This window comes from Salvelinus fontinalis, chromosome 17 (assembly GCF_029448725.1).
Source record: "Salvelinus fontinalis isolate EN_2023a chromosome 17, ASM2944872v1, whole genome shotgun sequence".
NCBI lineage: Eukaryota > Metazoa > Chordata > Actinopteri > Salmoniformes > Salmonidae > Salvelinus > Salvelinus fontinalis.
Window position 1 is genome coordinate 18,489,014 of NC_074681.1, and position 18,013 is coordinate 18,507,026.

At 41.4% G+C, this 18,013-nt stretch overlaps 1 protein-coding gene across 2 annotated transcripts; it reads right to left on the reverse strand.

The window, feature by feature from the left end:
* Nucleotides 1-2,948: 2,948 nt before the first annotated feature.
* LOC129813901 (kidney mitochondrial carrier protein 1-like) lies at nucleotides 2,949-16,379 on the reverse strand. Of its 2 annotated transcripts, XM_055866507.1 has the most exons (9): nucleotides 16,106-16,377; nucleotides 15,844-15,991; nucleotides 13,077-13,171; nucleotides 11,194-11,279; nucleotides 8,639-8,734; nucleotides 8,442-8,566; nucleotides 8,205-8,331; nucleotides 5,998-6,078; nucleotides 2,949-4,689 (listed from the first exon to the last, which is right to left on the reverse strand). In XM_055866507.1, exons 1-9 carry the CDS (start codon nucleotides 16,167-16,169, stop codon nucleotides 4,648-4,650), a joined length of 864 nt encoding a protein of 287 aa, XP_055722482.1. In that variant the 5' UTR covers nucleotides 16,170-16,377; the 3' UTR covers nucleotides 2,949-4,647. The 2 variants fall into 2 exon arrangements, with proteins under 2 accessions (XP_055722482.1, XP_055722480.1); XM_055866505.1 differs by having other exon boundaries at nucleotides 8,442-8,734; nucleotides 16,106-16,379.
* Nucleotides 16,380-18,013: the final 1,634 nt, after the last annotated feature.

The window sequence follows — 18,013 nt, forward strand, 5'->3', positions numbered from 1 at the left end:
ACCTATAGATACTTTAAAGAATATACCTTTATTATTCCCCGCAAACCCTACCTCCCCCAATTGGACTAAACAATAACACTTAGGCTTCTACCTTCAGTTTATACACATTTTACAATAGTTGTTTTGTTTATTTTTAGTCCTTCGTCTATTTCTGATGTTCATCCATTCTATTTGTAACTGTGCCATTTCACATTTCTGACCTATATACATGTTACAGAACCCGTATGTTTTACATTGTTATCTTGTTATTAGTCCCACCCTTCAGCTAGATTCAACCCCATCCATTTTAGATTTCTATTTGCCATATATTTTTCAACTGTGCTGTGATGCTTGACAAAAGTACTGAACCTTTCTATTCTCATAGTTTCTACAGATTATAAATTAAGAATAAACATTTTTGCTATAATAATTATATTATTGATTGATTGACTATGGCTTTTCAAATTACCCAGTATTGCCATCTGCAGCGTTAGTTCTAAGTACATGTTGCAATTCTTCAGCCATTCCTGGACCTGTTACCAAAAACAAGCTACATATGGACAATACCAAAATAAATGATCTAATGACTCTGCCTCCTCACAGCAAAATCTGCAGAGCTGGGAAGATTGCATCCCCCACACACATATAACATTCTATTGGTTGCAATAATTTTGTATAGTAATTTAGATGGAAAAATGTGAAGTTTTGAATCCGGCGTTGGTTTGCGTATCAATTCATAAACCATGGAATGGGTACATCGAAAATCTCTTCCCAACTATTTTGCAATTTATATGACACAGCTGTCAGTTTTTGGTCCTTAAATGAAGTTGCTATAGGTTCCTATTCATCCAACTTTTCTTTAACCATTTATGGTCTTTAATGCAGGGCTGACAAAAGTAAGAAACTTGTTTCCCCTTCTACTTGCCTCTTCCATTTTTGTGGTAATGCTGCAATTAGTTGGTTGTAATTTTGGGTAGAGCAGACATTTCCATATGTCTGTGTTAGCTGCATGCATGACATAACTCCACCAGTCCTATTTATCATATCATTCACTAAAATTATACCTTTAACAAAAAAAATCTTAGAAAAATAAGTATATTTTTTTATCAATTAGTATATTTGAGTTTAACCACAATATTTGTTGTATTATTTGTTCTATCTTTTCAGGTGGATTAAACTGAAATTGCAACCAACTTTCTAAGACTTGTTAAAAAAAGAAGAGGGTATTTGAGATTATTTGAACTGCAACGCTGCTGGGTTTTTCACGCTCAACAGTTTCCTGTGTGTATCAAGAATGGTCCACCACCCAAAGGACATCCAGCCAACTTGACAACTGTGGGAAGCATTGGAGTCAACATGGGCCAGCATCCCTGTGGAATGCTTGACACCTTGTAGAGTCCATGCCTGACAAAATGAGGCTGTTCTGAGGGCAAAACAGGGCGCAACTAAATATATATACATACACACACACACACATATACATATACATATACATATATATATATATATATATATATATATATATATATATATATATACACACACACTTTAAAAATCCTGTTTCTTATTTTCCATAATTAGCTATTAATATTTGTAGTAATGTAGGCAATTTATGCAAATGATTTTACCTCTCACTAGTCTCGCCATTACCAAAATTACATGATTGCAAGCAATTATATTATTGCCCTTTATTGGGTGAGCAAATCAAGGAGACTTTGGAATGCAGCCCAGAACCTAATTCATCTAACACATACAGATCCCTCCAACACAATAAGCCAACCCCTGTACCCCAGGAGCAAAAAGGGAATGAATACTACCCACAATGCACCATGGTGATTGGAACCACCCATGGTCATTGGCTCTTGGAGAAGCCCTGTGTGTGTGGTAAGCTTTGAGTTATGCATTTGGACTGTTCTTGGTTCTATTGCCTCCATATGTCAGATAGTTTGCTCCACTGTGAAATTACTGAAAACACCAGCATTTTTTTTTTTTAAGAAGTAAAGCTTTGCATACCAAATGATAAGAGTAAAAATACACCATCATGGCTCAGATTCAGAAGTTAGAATAACAGCCATCTATACACGTCTAATGAGTCCATCCCATGGTGTCTGTCAATATAATAACTAACGCATTCATACACACAGTCAGGGTTCATGGCAATCTCTCCCCAGCAGTCCCATCTCTTCAAACACTGGTGAGAAAAACTGGGATATTTATCCACTGAAATAAAGAACAATTAGATCAGAGCCTTTGAATTATTCATGAATCATTGTGAGTGAGATGTTATTTTAAAACAAGGCGGTGCTAGATTTAGGGTCCTGAGTGTAAAAATGTGTCTGCAATAGAGAGCTTATGCATAGACATGGTACACAGCGGCACCCTGTGGACGAATGTGTAACTGTCTAGTGGGACTTCCATGTAGGAAATTACAGGTATGACAAATCCATAGCTGATATGAAATAATTGGACAGCAAGCAATATTGCCTTGATAGTCCAAGGACTCGATTCTATACTGATCACGGACGTTCAGCGCGATTTAAATGTAAAGGCCATGTTCCCCTGGTCACGGAGAGTGCATTCAGTGAATGCTTCATATGTCGGTTCAAATCGTAAATTAACTTCATATTTCAATCCCGCTATAGCACTGAACTTCTGCAAAACGGATTGAATCGAGCCATAAACTGAATATTCACCATATGATTTCACATGTTCCTAGAGACTAGGTGTCAATACAGGATTGGTCAATAGACTGGGACGGAGTCTATGCTCATTACATTCCTGGTCAGATCACAAGTTCACGGTCGTTTTCATTAGCGCACCCAAGAAGCCAACATTTTTGGAATGGAAAAACAAGCGTTTCTTTACGTCAGGTAGTCCATCCCCATTTTGTCCCGTTTGCTTTCGTTTCATCATAGTGAATAGACTGGGCATTACTCCCAGTTGAAGTAAAACATGAGACCAGTCAGAAGTTTATGTATGCCTTGCTTTAAATCAGGATAACATAACTATTTACAGGGCTATGACAGTGACACATTGGAATTAAGGCTTTGGGGGCTATAAACAAACCATATACAAGAACCATATTGTCACATGAACACACTCCGAGGTTCAACCGTAACTCCAAAAAATTAAAAATAATTAGCAAGCTCACCTCCAAACGATCTAACTGATAACAGACTGATAACGGTGAAGAACAAAGTAGAAGAAGTGAAGGGTAATAGAGGATTAACAGTTAGCTGACATGTACATTTGTTCTGTGTCTTGGGATCATAAAATGGCAAGTCAACAACACCAGCACACAGAACGGCATTGGTAGTCAGGTGCAATGGCTAAACATACAACAGCTACCTCTCTTGACATGCACTTCCCTGTTACTGCATAGGCCGGGTCAGACTACAGGCAAGTCTCTCTGGAAGTTTAATAGATATCCTGTAAATTAAATGTTAAATAGGTTGGATTGGACACCTCGACCTGAACAGGGATAGAATATGGAGTCTCTGCTGCTGTGACATAGTAAGAACTGGGGCTCCGCGTGTGTGTCAGAGATAGGGGTCCTGAAATGACGTAAGGGGCAGCGTGCCAATCAGGCTGTCCAGAGTGTATTTATAATACGAACCCAGAATAGTCCGTACACACCGTCCCCATTAACTGTGTGTAGGTCATTCATACACTGTGCCAGGTCACCCTGAAATGAAGAAAGTTTGTTCTAAGGGTGCCCACATGACTGAGTGAGTCCATACACTAAGCCAATTCACCCTGGCACTAAGCCAATTCACCCTGGCATTAATAACCTATGTACCCTTGTGTGTGTGTGTGAGTTAGTGGTCACCTGACCTCTGATCTTTAATCTGGTTATATAATTAGCCCCATTAAAAGTCCTACCAACCCAGTTCTGTAATTAGAGAATACTCTGACATACAAAATCCAAACCCACAGCCAACCATCGTAACAAATATAAGCTTTCCAGTGGCTGTACAGACATCTAGGGTTTCAGAAAGTGGCCAGTCCTTGAGTAAATGGCATCATATGCTGCCCACTAGTGATTGGCAGATAAACTTTCTGTAGAAAGTTTAGCAGTCTTTTCCACAGCTTCTTTTGGCAGTTCCTCTGGCAACCAGAGAACGCACACAAACACATCTGAAATCCATACAATCTGAGGTAAGTAGTGACTGCTTTTAACATTATTTGAGATCCTGTACATCAGGGGATACTCAAGTACTATTTTAGAAGGTTGGGTCATACAAATTTCCTAGGTAGCAAAGGTCCGGAAAAATAGGAATTTATCAACGTAGTAACAAACCCCCCACCTCACAACCCACATTTTTCCATGTCTTGTGTTTATATGATACCAGCGGTTGAGGCTCGACTGAGTTCCAAAACATAATGATAAATACATAATTTAGGGCCATAGTTTCAAATTATGGTCTTCGCATCACCTTGCTTTCTGATGGTGCAATTGACCTCAACTTTCACTTCCTCTTTCCCAGCCAACCAGAGCTCCATCAAGAAAGCAGCCAAACAGAAAGGAGAAATGCGTCTGAGGGGCGTGGTCGACACCACCCAGACAAGTGGGAGGCTAGACAGGATACGTCCACCCCTCTTAGTCCATTCCTTCCCCTCTGGCTGAGCTCTTCCTCTTCTCCACAGTGCTACCTTTCCTTCTCTCCATCAGACCTCCATCTTCTTCAGCTGTTCGTAGGTAACAAAGAACTAAGGAGAAGTTAAGGACAAGGCACAGAAAGAGAGAAAAATAAAATAAAAACATCCTTCTCCGTGCAGGAGCTTTGCTAGGAACATAATGCATCCCAAACACACCACATCCACTCCACCCTGTAGACTTCCATTCTTGTTCCTAGCTCACCTCGGTGATCCCCTGGTTACCGGTTCCTAGCTCCCTTCTGTGATCCCCTGGTTACCGGTTCCTAGCTCCCTTCTGTGATCCCCTGGTTACCTCAATGTAATAATCCCATTACATGGCTGAGGTTTAGTTACAGCTGCTACCTCTTCCCAATCTATAGGCCCCCTCTCCTAAAGGGCGGTTATACTTGTTCTAACGCCATATCTGTAGATAATTAATTAGAATGTAACAAGTGACACTGGTCAAAACATTTAATTTATACTCTGATGGAATGTCTGTAGACCGCGGTTTCCTTGTTGCATAGACATGAAAAAAGTTGCCACATCCGTTGTGGTTACTGGGCTGCTTCAGCAACAAGACCAAATCCACCTGTGACAAGACGGTGCATGAGTTGTAAAATTCTCAGATGACAATTTACTTTTATTCTGTGACTCACAATCGTAAGCGATTTTAAATAGTAAATAATGTTGTGGTGGATAACGAATAATTATTTATTTTTTTAATAATAAAAGTAGGCTATTTGGAACACCAGGCTGCTGATGTCATGCAGAGGCTGTCATTTTGGGTTTATACTTGTTCATTATGTCACTGCGACATCTGTCTACAGACCAACTGCAAACCAGCCTTATCATGCCACAGGGAACAGATTTCTCTCCCCCTATTGTTCTCCCTCAAATATTCTTTCCCTTAATGCACAAAAGGGACCCGGCCACTCTCCAAATTTAAACCCTTCCCGTTTATTTCTCCCCCCCCACCCCCTTCTTCCTCCCCCTCCCCCTCTCCTTACCCACCACCATTCTCGCTCCCAGATCCCTCTGTTACCCTAGGTGAAACTGGGTTGCTATTACAGCAGCTGTAATGTGTGTGCAACTGCATTACATAATTGTGTTAGCTGGCATTAGATTCACCCTCTGGCGCCATTGGAATGTCCAAACTAAGGTTGGGATCAATTCCATCAAAATTCCAGTCAATTTAGAATTCCCAAATTGACTGGAATTTTGAATGGAATTGATCCCATTCCTATAAAGAAATTCCATGACCAACTCTACAGATGGATATTAAACTGGAATTTCCCTCGACTCTGGTGCAAACCGTCAGTGGTAGATAAACATACACAAATGAAAACAAACACACACTTCTGTGAGTAGGTGAAAGGATACGATGATGTTCCATGGGCCGAGACGGAGCCAGTTGGGGAAAAAGCCTTTGTAGAGTGCCATGAAGCCCTCAGACCGTGATGTCTAAAGAGACAAAACGTTACACACACACAAAGCCCTGTACCCATCATTGCCCCGCATCTATGGGCTGTATTCATAATGCCGATTCTGTTGCAAAACGCTTCTTAAACAGAACGAAGGGGGACCTACCGGAATTTCTCCAATATATATTCTGTTTTGTAGGTGTTTGGCCTAATGATTACACCCCTGGTTCAGGGTTTCCGTTAGGAAAATTGTCTTTCAGCATTTTCATTTACCGGACATTTGAGAAATACCAACATTAGCGGAGTAACGAACAGCAATATCACTAGTCTATGTCAATCTACTATCCCCCATAGTAGAAAAGTTCACTTATTCTATTGGTCAGCATGTTGTTCTGTGCGAGAAATAAATAGCCTATTACAAAACAGACTCTGGGACAGTTATGGGACAATAGATCCCAAACTTTACAACCAGTAGGCCTAGGTTACACAAAAAATAAATAAATTCAAAAGCAATGAGACTGATGCAACAGATCAGAACTATTAGCTTAACATTTTGATATAATGTGAAGAAATAATAATTTACGCACAGCAATGCGCACAAATCAGTAGGCTACGCGCGAATGCTGGTTCCATAATGCAATTAGCAGAGAAACCCAGGTGCCAAAAGCGCACCGCACATGCAGTGGTTTCATGTGAAAGAGCTTAAAATATCTTTAGAAATAGGGAGATGTAAAGATGCAACTAGCATGGGTTGCTAATATGACTAGGAATGAAGTTTGGCTATTTGACAATAAAATAAAGTTGATTTGAAAACCAATAGAACATGAGAGAAATAGGCTGGTTTCAATGGCATATGGAAGTCTTTATAAAATTATTTTGGCTAGGCAAGACAGGCCTCATAATAAATGAGATACAAACTAAAGAAAATAGACATGAACCCAGAGCTCTATGCAACAAGATATGTTGCTGTTCATCCAGGAATTTTGGGAGCACTGTGCGAATAGGAAGAAAATCTCCCAGATAATAACTGTTGTAATAAGGCTTCGCTGTACCATTGAGTGCCCTAGAGAAAAAGTGAGTGCAGATTCTATAGCGTAATGGCTGCACCATTACTACAGTGAAAATAGCTTGCTTCTAGCCCAACCAGGTCAAATGATCTGATCCATATTACCAGAGCAACATTTATCTGTCTATAGCAGATCACATTTCCCATTCATAAACCATGTTTTGGGCCTTTATAAAACTATTTGCGGGCCGTTAACATGACTTTAAAAAGTGTAAACAAATGGTTACATCATTGGCTAGCTAGCTACCAACCTAGTAACTTTACCTGTATATCCAAACATTTGGGGACACAGAAAGGAAAAGGGATAGCTTCTTCAGGAGATCAATCATAGCATTGAATGAACTCACATCGTCATCACAAACCTGACGTTTTTAAAGAGATAGAGTACAATTTTCTATGTAATGCATCTCATTAGGGAAATAGGTTTTTATATTGTGTAAAAACACTAATATTCCACAATTGACATTCTAATTTCAATGACATGGAGTCATATCACATCTTAGCTTTTACAATAAATGAATGTCTTTACAGTGTTACATATTAGTTTCTAGTGCACAACATGTGCCTCAAAAGTAGACAGTCAGAATTCATATGCCCAATAAAATCTCAAAATATTTTATTAACTAAGTTAGGCGCACTGAAAAATGCACATTTAGAGTTCTATACGCACCAATTTAATTCTACTAAAATAGGCAGATTAACCTATAGACCACTTTTTTATTTTATTTACCTAGGCAAGTCAGTTAATAACAAATTCTTATTTACAATGACGGCCTACCCCTCCCCTAACCCGGACAACACTGGGCCAATTGTGTGCCGCCCTATTGGGACTCCCGTCCACGGCCAGTTGTGAGACAGCCCGGGATCGAACCAGGGCCTGTAGTGATGCCTCTAGCACTGAGATGCAGTGCCTTAGAACGCTGCAATAAGCATGACCATTCAAATGCATTTCCATCGACTGATATTTCCAGTCTAAAAGCATTAGTTTGTAATGGGATCCCCCCCTTCTCCTTGACAATTAGTCGGCGCCAATTTATTTGATCTTTGTGCCAAAAAGCCAGCCATAACCGGCTAACAGAAACCCTGGTGTGCCTACCTACCTGAAGTAAGCAGTCCAGTGTTCCCTGGTAGGTGACAGCTCCGCATGTCTGGTTCATCATGCGTGTGCGGACCACGTCTATGGGATTAGAGGCCAGAGCCCCCGCCAGACCACACGCAAAACTGGACCTGGGAACCAGAGGGAAAGAGTCAGAAGTTCCTTAGTCTTACGCAGCCATATGTTGCTCTCTTGTGGAGAGTTAACGGCGTCATGGGTGAGCCTTGATGATGTCACTCACAAGAAGTGTGTGTAAATGTTGTCACCCATGTGACAATCCAGAATCAGGTGTTTCTTAGCGAGGTCATAGGCAGGAAGCTCCACCCCCACTACGATGGCTGCTCTCTGCGCTGTCAGAGACACACCCTGAGAGAGCGAGAGAGAGTGAGGGGGGTTAAAAGTGTGCGTGTGTGTGTGTGTGTGTGTCCATATGCCTACCTTCCACAGCCCCCTGGTTCCTTCCTGTTGGTAGATGTTGATGAAGTTTCCCACCATGCTTCCCTGGATCACACTGCCCTGAGCCTGCATACGGATCTGGGAAAACCAGGAAGGAAAAACTGTTAGGATAAAAGTCAACTCAAATTAACAGAAAACCAGTATGCAGATGACAGGAGACTAGTGAAAGCGTTATCAGCACTGGATGATAATGTAACATGGCCTTAGGCGATCTGCCACAAAGAGTTAAGCTTAAGGAGGGAAACACTGCTGAGGTGTGTGTGTAGAGCCACAATGTTCAGGTGCCAAGGGTTCACCAGCTGTCCCCATCTGCATTCTGACCCACTGTGTTCTGCATTCTGGCCTACTTAAAGCCTTGCCAATGCTCTTAAGACCAAACAAACGATAACAATAACATACAGGCTGGCTGTATGTGTTGAAAGCAGATCAGTCTCATCCAACTTAAAGGGAAATATAAACCTGCCTGCATAACTGGTTGAGTGGTGTGTGTGTGTGTGTGTGTCCAGAGGGCTATTTAAGTGTGTGAATAGAGCTAAGCACTTGACCAACGAACCCCCCCCCCCCCCCCCCCCCCCCACAGCACAAAAGGGAACACACTACCTTTGAAAACACACTGTTCTAACTTTCAGCCAACCCAATTAAATCCTAAAGACACACATACGCTCACATAAATCATATTCACTTGGCATAGTAATGATATGGCTATTTCTGGTGGGCAGGAGTCTAGAAATATCACAGTTAGTGGCATCTCAGTGACCCCCCCCTCCCATACACACTTCAACCCCCACCCCCCAGACACACCCCTGTACCCATAGAATTAATGTAGGAACCTTATTTAGAAACTACAAGTACTTTCACCCCCTCACACACCCGCCCAACCATTAATATGGATCTGACCCTTTTTTCATTTCCCGCTTAAAATGGACATACCCAAATCTAACTGCCTGTAGCCCAGGACCTGAAGGATATGCATATTCTTGATATCGTTTGAAAGAAAACACTTTGAAGTTTGTGGAAATGTTAAATGGATGTAGGAGAATATAACACATTAGATCTGTTAAAATGTATTTTTTTAAACATTAGTTTTTTTTTGTACCATCATCTTTGAAATGGAAGAGAAAGTATTTGTACAAGTACTTGGGAGTATGGCTAGACGGTACACTGTTCTTCTCTCAGCACATATCAAAGCTGCAGGCTAAAGTAAAATCTAGACTTGGTTTCCTCTATCGTAATCGCTCCTCTTTCACCCCAGCTGCCAAACTAACCCTGATTCAGATGACCATCCTACCCATGATAGAATACGAAGACATAATTTATAGATCGGCAGGTAAGGGTGCTCTCGAGCGGCTAGATGTTCTTTACCATTCGGCCATCAGATTTGCCACCAATGCTCCTTAAGGACACATCACTGCACTCTATACTCCTCTGCAAAACTGGTCATCTCTGTATACCTGTCGCAACACCCACTGGTTGATGCTTATTTATAAAACCCTCTTAGGCCTCACTCCCCCCTCTCTGAGATATCTACTGCAGCCCTCATCCTCCACATACAACACCCATTCTGCCAGTCACATTCTGTTTAAGGTCTCCAAAGCACACACATCCCTGGGTCGCTCTTCTTTTCAGTTCGCTGCAGCTAGCAACGAACGTGCTGCAACAAAGACTCAAACTGGACAGTTTTATCTCAATCTCTTCATTCAAAGACTCAATAATGGACACTCTTATTGACAGTTGTGGCTGCTTTGTGTCATGTACTGTTGTCTCTACCTTCTTGCGGTGTTGTTGTCTTAGGTCTCTATGTAGTGGTGTGTTGTCTCTTGTCGTGATGTGTGTTTTGTACTATAATTTATATATTTTTTTAAATAATAATAATCCCAGCCCCCATCCCCACAGGAGGCCTTTTGGTTGGCCGTCCTTGTAAATAAGAATTTGTTCTTAACTGACTTTCCTAGTTAAAAAAAAATAAAAAAATATTATTCCAGCCCAGGCACAATTTAGATTTTGGCCACTAGATGGCAGCAGCACATGCACATTTTTTTTTGACTGATCCAATTAACCATTGCATAACTGTTCAAAATGTTGTATCAAGACTGCCCAAATGTGCCTAATTGGTTTATTAATACATTTTCAAGTTCATAACTGTGCACCCTCAATCAATAGAATGGTATTATTTCACTAATTCCTACTGTAAATTGGACAGTGCCGTTAGCTTAAATTCTTGCTAATCTTTCTGCCCATATCAGATATGTCCCGATATTTTTTTAGTTACTTACAACCTCATGCTAACCACATTAGCCTATGTTAGCTTAACCATCCTGCGGGAGGGGGGGAACACCGATACCGTATTAATGTATAAAACCCCTAGCATTCAGGCTGAGTTGGATTAGGCAGGCCCAGAAAGGATCACTGCTTATGCTCTGAGACCAAAACGCTGTATTTTGTTCAGATCAACCCTGCCGGTTTCTGTTGGCTTCTAATACCCAAGAAACTACTGACAACGTTTACAAATGTGTGTGTGTGTGTGTGTGTCTCATTACCTTCAGCACGTCCGTGGGGTTGGCGATGGACGAGGAGATGACTCCAGACAGAACACCACACAGCACGTTGGTCAACAACGTCTCATCTGAGAAAGAGAGAGGAGAAATTAAATTCAGGCTAGTCTTTGTACATTGAATTATAGTTCCTCTAAGTCTCACCCGCACACACTACCTCTATGACGTGTGTGTGTCCATGTTACAATAGCGTTTAATGGAGATATTATTCTCAGCAGAAACTGGGTCAGACACACATTAACTTGACTTACAACCTTCACTCTGCATGGGGTAGATACGCACGTAGCATGTTCTGGGCCTAGCACATAAGGAGCTTTGCTGTCCTGTGGAATATATGGCCCAGAAGGCATCTAATAGCGCCTACCTAGTCTTCTTTTCTCTTACCTAGTCTTAGGGCTAGATGATATCTCAAATGAATTCAATTTATTAAAATGTATGTTTTTGCGCGTTATTCCAAATGCCTGTACAGCAGAATCAAGTAACTTTTCTGAACGTTTATGTCTGCTTGTTCTCATGTTGTATGTTTAATCTCGTCTCATTCGCGCCTTCTGTGCACCTTCCCATTTGCACCAGAGATCTGTATAGAATGACGAGATGCACATCTCCGCCCTAACAATGGGAGTCGTTGTCCCAAAGACAGGAGGCAGTTGAAAAAAACGTAGGTCCAAAATAAGCCCATATTAAGACATCGGCCTCTTCCTCTGTTTACACACACTAAGCCCCTCCCCATGTCTATCACGCCAACAAAGTTGAGAGATCACATCTTCCTCTGACAAGTGGTTTCAACTCGCTATTTAGGTCAACAGAAAAAAATTGGTCAAATGGACACCAAAACATTAATAAAATAATGTCTCAGGGAGAAGGTGACTTTTCTAAAGATATCCTTTTCAAATGTCTCAACTACTCATATTACGGGCAGAGCAGAACCTACTGAAACGCGAGTATCAATGAACATTGATTCTGGAAAATGTATTTCCAGTTTGTCACTCACGACATTGCGGTACCACTAGCAGCAATTTAGCCAAAGACTTAAACTAGCTGTCTAGTCTGTTTTATAAATGTGCAATAAGCATAAAACACAATTATTATTTATATGGCAACTCGTCCTTCTGAGAAATAAGATGGGCCATGATTTCAACATCTGAACAAAGTGGACAGGTGAACATGCTTTTCAAACAGAACGGTGTGTTCATAACAATTAAACTGTTCAACCTTGTTAGTTAGCAAATAGAACCAAGTTGGCTAAACTTGAATACAGTATAAAGATTAGCTGGCTAATCACTAGCACGTGGCCTTGAGAGATTGATGAGACGTGTTAATTTTCTATAGCCTAATACAAGAAGGTAGTTATTATTAGTGGATATCCATTATGCCTGGGTTCTAGTTACATTTAACAAAAAAGGGCATTTTCATAGACTTGAAAGCCAGATCAGTGATTACTGGTTACTGCATGATTCCATGTGTTATTTCATAGTTTTGATGTCTTCACTATTATTCTACTATGTAGAAAATAGTTAAAATAAAGAAACACCCTTGAATGAGCAGGTGTGTCCAAACTTTTGACTAGTACTACATGTTAAGTTTCCCTATATTTCTGTTGTTAGTGAGCCTGCGCAGGAATCTCACTTTGATGGACCTGGCCTGAGCGTAAAGGCAATGATGTACTGTGGTAGTAAACGTTGTTAAACTGGAACCTAGTCGTTGTGTCATTTTGAGTTAACACTGTGTGTGTGAGAGATATAGATATATCCAAGTCAGTGTTCATTGCAATGCACACACACCCTACAGACAGATTTAGAACACATGTAACAAGGTGAACAAATAGCTATGAGATCTAAAACCCTGATGTGTGTGCGTTGTTCTCATACCTTCTGGCCTGTCCACCAGTAGTCTTTTGAAGCTCTGGTATGTGCCAATCTTTATGGTCCCATAGGATGCCTGGCGCAACATTGCAGGGGCGAGACTGCAACACAGAAACACACAACGCGTGAGTATGACGTAAATAAAACAGGCTTAACAGTTACAAAGGAGGACTTCCACTTATTGCTGCAGTTTTCAAACTAGGGGTCGTGACCCCATGTGGTGTCTCCTAATATGAAAATGGGGTCATGGGAAAATTTCAAAAATCCTGAAAAAAAGAAACAGTACAAGTCAAAAGTTTGAACACACCCACTCATTCCAGTGGAATAATAGTAAAGACATCAAAACTATGAAATAACATATGGAATCATGTAGTAACAACAAAAAAAGGTGTTAATCAAATAAAGATATATTTTATATTTGAGATTCTTCAAAGTAGCCACCCTTTGCCTTGATGACAGCTTTGCACGCATGGCATTCTCTCAACTAGCTTCACCTGGAATGCTTTTCCAATAGTCTTGAAGGAGTTCACACATATGCTGAGCAGTCATATTTGAAGAATATAAAATGATTTTTGATTTAACTTTTCTGGTAACTACATGATTCCATACATGCTTTTCCTTCACTCTGCGGTCTGACTCATCCCAAACCATCTCAATTGTGTTTATGTCCAGTGATTGTGGAGGCCAGGTCCTCTTGATGCAATGGCACAGGGGATGTTCAGTTTGCTGCGTGGCTATATTGACTTAAAACCAATTCCATTGGATCGAATGGTGGAGGCTTTTTGCACAGATGGGGCTCCATCTATGGCGGGATGGCCTCTGCACTCTAGTTATGAATGTGTTTCTCTCTGCCATATGGACGCATTGTATGATACACCGAGAGCAACTGGCGGCAAAAGAGCTGAGCACAGAACTCAGAGCTATACTGCAGCAGGTAACTAAGACTGTAAACTACATCAAACCACATTCCCTGCACACACGCCTGTTCACAAAACTAAGTGGAGATATGGAATCAGAGCAGGACAATGTTCTATGCATTTGAAATATTTTCTCACATTCAGAGAGGAACTGTTCACAATGAATGTAAAAAAATAAATGTTAAAGTTGACTTTCTGTGTAATGAAAATAAATGTGTCTTGCATATGTAACATACATACTTGGGAAACTGAACATAAGCACGCAGGGGAAATACAAAAACATTCTACAGATGAGTGACCGAATCAAAGGATTCAGAGGATAGAGTTCTTATTGGAGAGTCTTTCAAAAGTGAACCATGCCCCCTTCCCTCAGCTGTGCATGTTTCAAACAGAAAACAGCATCAGTAAGTGTCAGACACACACACACACGATGACTGCTCACCTCCAACGCTTAGAAGAACACTTTGGGACCTACTTCCCAATCCGTTTCATTTTGATCCTGGATCTGTTGATTGAGCTGTCATGTGACCAAATGCATTCACAGGTCACTAAGGAGGACTTTTGGTTCTGACTCAAAGGGAATACCAAAGATCTTTAGAACTAAACCAAGATAAACCACAGCCCGTCATTTCAAATGGGAACAAACTGGTCATAGTGAACAGAACAAGCAAGGAGGTAGGCAGTGCCAGCACGAGCTAGCGCAATCCTATTGGCACATACATTTGCATATTTCCTTTAGGGAACGCCTCCTCTGAAGTGCACAATAACTCAATATACATTTGCACTCCTAAACACAATAAAAAAACAACTTTGGCAGAAAGTGGTCTACAAAAATTTGGCCACTTTGTCCGTAAAATATTATAGTTTGGGAACAAAAAAATTGTATTGAGAGCAAATGTTTCTCCGATGAGAAAAGTAGCAGAATGTGGGCCAAAATCCATGTTGATCATATTTGGAAGTGAGTGGAAACACCATGCAGCTGCTTCACATTTATACAACCAGTGAAATATCTGCCTCATTGTTCCATCTGTGGAAATATGTTGCCATCTCCCTCTGAGCATTAATGCTGCATTTAAGACAACTGGGAACCTGTAAAAATTTTGCTCCAACTGGGAAAAATCTTTTGACCGGTCATCCAACTTGGAATTCCAACTCGATAACCTTTCTAGAGCTCTGACTTTCCGACCTGAAAGGTCACGGTTGTCCTGATTTCACCTCGTATTATCCCCCCAGCATCATCAGTGCTCTTGTCTTCATTAAAATATCGATTCAGGTTGGATGTGGCAGCTAGGATAAGGTATGCACTGTCGACCAATTCCCCTGACTTTGAGAAGCTCCGACTCAACATGCATCAAGCACACCCATCTCATTAGTGATGGTGAGATAAAACAGACTAATTTGCAATTGACAGTCATAGTCCCATATTCAAACTATGTGATGGTGAGTTGAGAAAACAAATCAGAAATACTGTTAGAATGTTTTTTAATTGACTGCCATAGCACCAAATAAAAAAGTAAACATTGGCTGTTAATTACAATTTTTTTTCACATGGTTGGGGTCATGAGAATTTCCAGATATCAAAATGGGGTCGTGGGCCAAAAAAGTTTAGGAACGCCTAATTTATTAGAAACTTCGCTGGCATGTGTAGCAACACACTGATGATCAAATAGCTCGGTATTTATTGAGTAGCCGTTTGATGGAGACAAATACTTTACGAAGAACAAATTTCAATGGTGAATCTGAATTGAACATGCATTTTATTCTTGAACTTGGCTTAATCTGTGCTAATTTTGTCCAAAACGCAGAAGGACTTCAATAAAAATGGAACCATCATCATAAAACTGGTCAATACTCACCCTGAATAAAGTGCACTTATTCCCTCCTCTCTGCATATTCTGCCGATGGCGTGCAACATTCCCCGGTATCGAATCTCTCTGTACTTGCTGTCGCCCACTTGGCCTTGAACTTGCAGCCGCGTCTTGGTCAAATCTATAGGAAATGTACCTACACAACGGATAGAAAGACATCAATTGAGAAATAATGACAGTAAATTAATATTAGTCCACCTCACACACCTATGTGTAGTAAAATTTAAAAACGTAATAAATAAAAACTCACCGCATTCTGCAGTGACGGACGCCAGACCGCCAAAAACGAATGGTTTCCAGTTCAAGTTGGACATTTGGATACACGATGTAGTTATTCCGTTAGACAGAAAGTATATGGTGTGTGGTGGTTGCAATATCTGTGGTAAACACACTATTAGCGCCAGCCGGAGAGAGTAACGAATAAACCGGTAAAAAGGTTGCTGTCGCACACTTATTCAGTATCCCCCTCTCTCTTTTCAGTCGTGTAGCACATTGCGTCGCCACTCCCACCTGCTCTTTCTATATCCCCTCCCACAGCTGTTGCCATAGCTGTTGCCATAGTAGCAGTGGATCAGGGTTGCGCGCGCCGCCACGATCACAGTTTGCTCACTGATCCAGATACAGTTTTAGTTGTTGTTGTTGCCGCTTTAAGACTAATATCCTGCAATTCTACGCATTTTGCCATGAGGCAGAGAGAAAACGTGTTTGGTTATGATGGAGTTTGGGCCTGCCCGGTGACATCACCAGGTGGAAAATGAATTAATAGACCAATAAGAAAGTTCAACTAGGTCCTACACTTACTAAATGAACAGTTGATAAGGCTGTGATAAACACTCATCTTCCATTTAAGTAGCTAAAAGCAACACAAGAAAAATATAATAATAAAAGGCATATAGTGTTTGTTTTATCCTCTCTTTTTTTAGGACAGAGTGACTGGCTCCCCCTACTGCTAGCAACAGGATGTAAGGTGCTGCCTAAAAAAGTTGTGCATGCACAGCCCTCACTCCATTAGAGCAGAGTTTTACCAAACTCGGTCCAGGGACCCCTCCCCTTGATTCAAATAATCAAAGCTTGATGATGAGTTGGTTATACCTACACGTACCCTACGGTCACAAGACGCAGGCCTCCTAACTGTCCCTAGAATTAGACTCATCTCTTCAGTAGGTCCTATGCTTGAGTGTAGTCTGGCCCAGGAGTGTGAAGGTGTACGGAAAGGCACTGGAGCAACGAACCGCCCTTGCTGTCTCTGCCTGGCCGGTTCCCCTCATCTTTGTGGGCTATACTCGGCCTTGTCTCAGGATGGTAAGTTGGTGGTTGAAATTATCCCTCTAGTGGTGTGGGGGCTGTGCTTGGGAAAGTGGGTGGGGTACCACAGGGTTCAATTCCCGGGCCGACTCTTTTCTCTGTATATATCAATGATGTCTCTCTTGCTGCGGGCGATTCCCTAATCCACCTCTACGCAGACGACACCATTCTGTATACGTCTGGCCCTTCCTTGGACACTGTGCTAACTAACCTCCAAACGAGCTTCAATGCCATACAACACTCCTTCCGTGGCCTCCAACTGCTCTTAAACGCTAGTAAAACCAAATGCATGCTTTTCAACCGTTCGCTGCCCGCACCCGCCCGCCCGACTAGCATCACCACCCTGGACGGTTCCGACCTAGAATATGTGGACAACTATAAATACCTAGGTGTCTGGTTAGACTGTAAACTCTCCTTCCAGACTCATATTAAACATCTCAAATCCAAAATCAAATCTAGAATCGGCTTCCTATTTCGCAACAAAGCCTCCTTCACTCACGCCGCCAAACTTACCCTAGTAAAACTGACTATCCTACCGATCCTCGACTTCGGCGATGTCATCTACAAAATAGCTTCAATACTCTACTCAGAAAACTGGATGCAGTCTATCACAGTGCCATCCGTTTTGTTACCAAATCACCTTATACCACCCACCACTGCGACCTGTATGCTCTAGTCGGCTGGCCCTCGCTACATATTCGTCGCCAGACCCACTGGCTCCAGGTCATCTATAAGTCTATGCTAGGTAAAGCTCCGCCTTATCTCAGCTCACTGGTCATGATAACACCCAACCGTAGCACACGTTCCAGCAGGTATATCTCACTGATCATCCCCAAAGCCAACACCTCATTTG

Coding starts and splice junctions, on each gene's coding strand:
- LOC129813901 (XM_055866505.1), bottom strand. CDS start 16,169: ATGTCCAACTTGAACTGGAAACCATTCGTTTTTGGCGGTCTGGCGTCC. Junction 11,280..13,076: donor ACTGGTGGACAGGCCAGAAG/GTATGAGAACAA, acceptor TCTCTTTCTCAG/ATGAGACGTTGTTGACCAAC. Junction 8,332..8,441: donor AACATTTACACACACTTCTT/GTGAGTGACATC, acceptor TCTGGTTCCCAG/GTCCAGTTTTGCGTGTGGTC.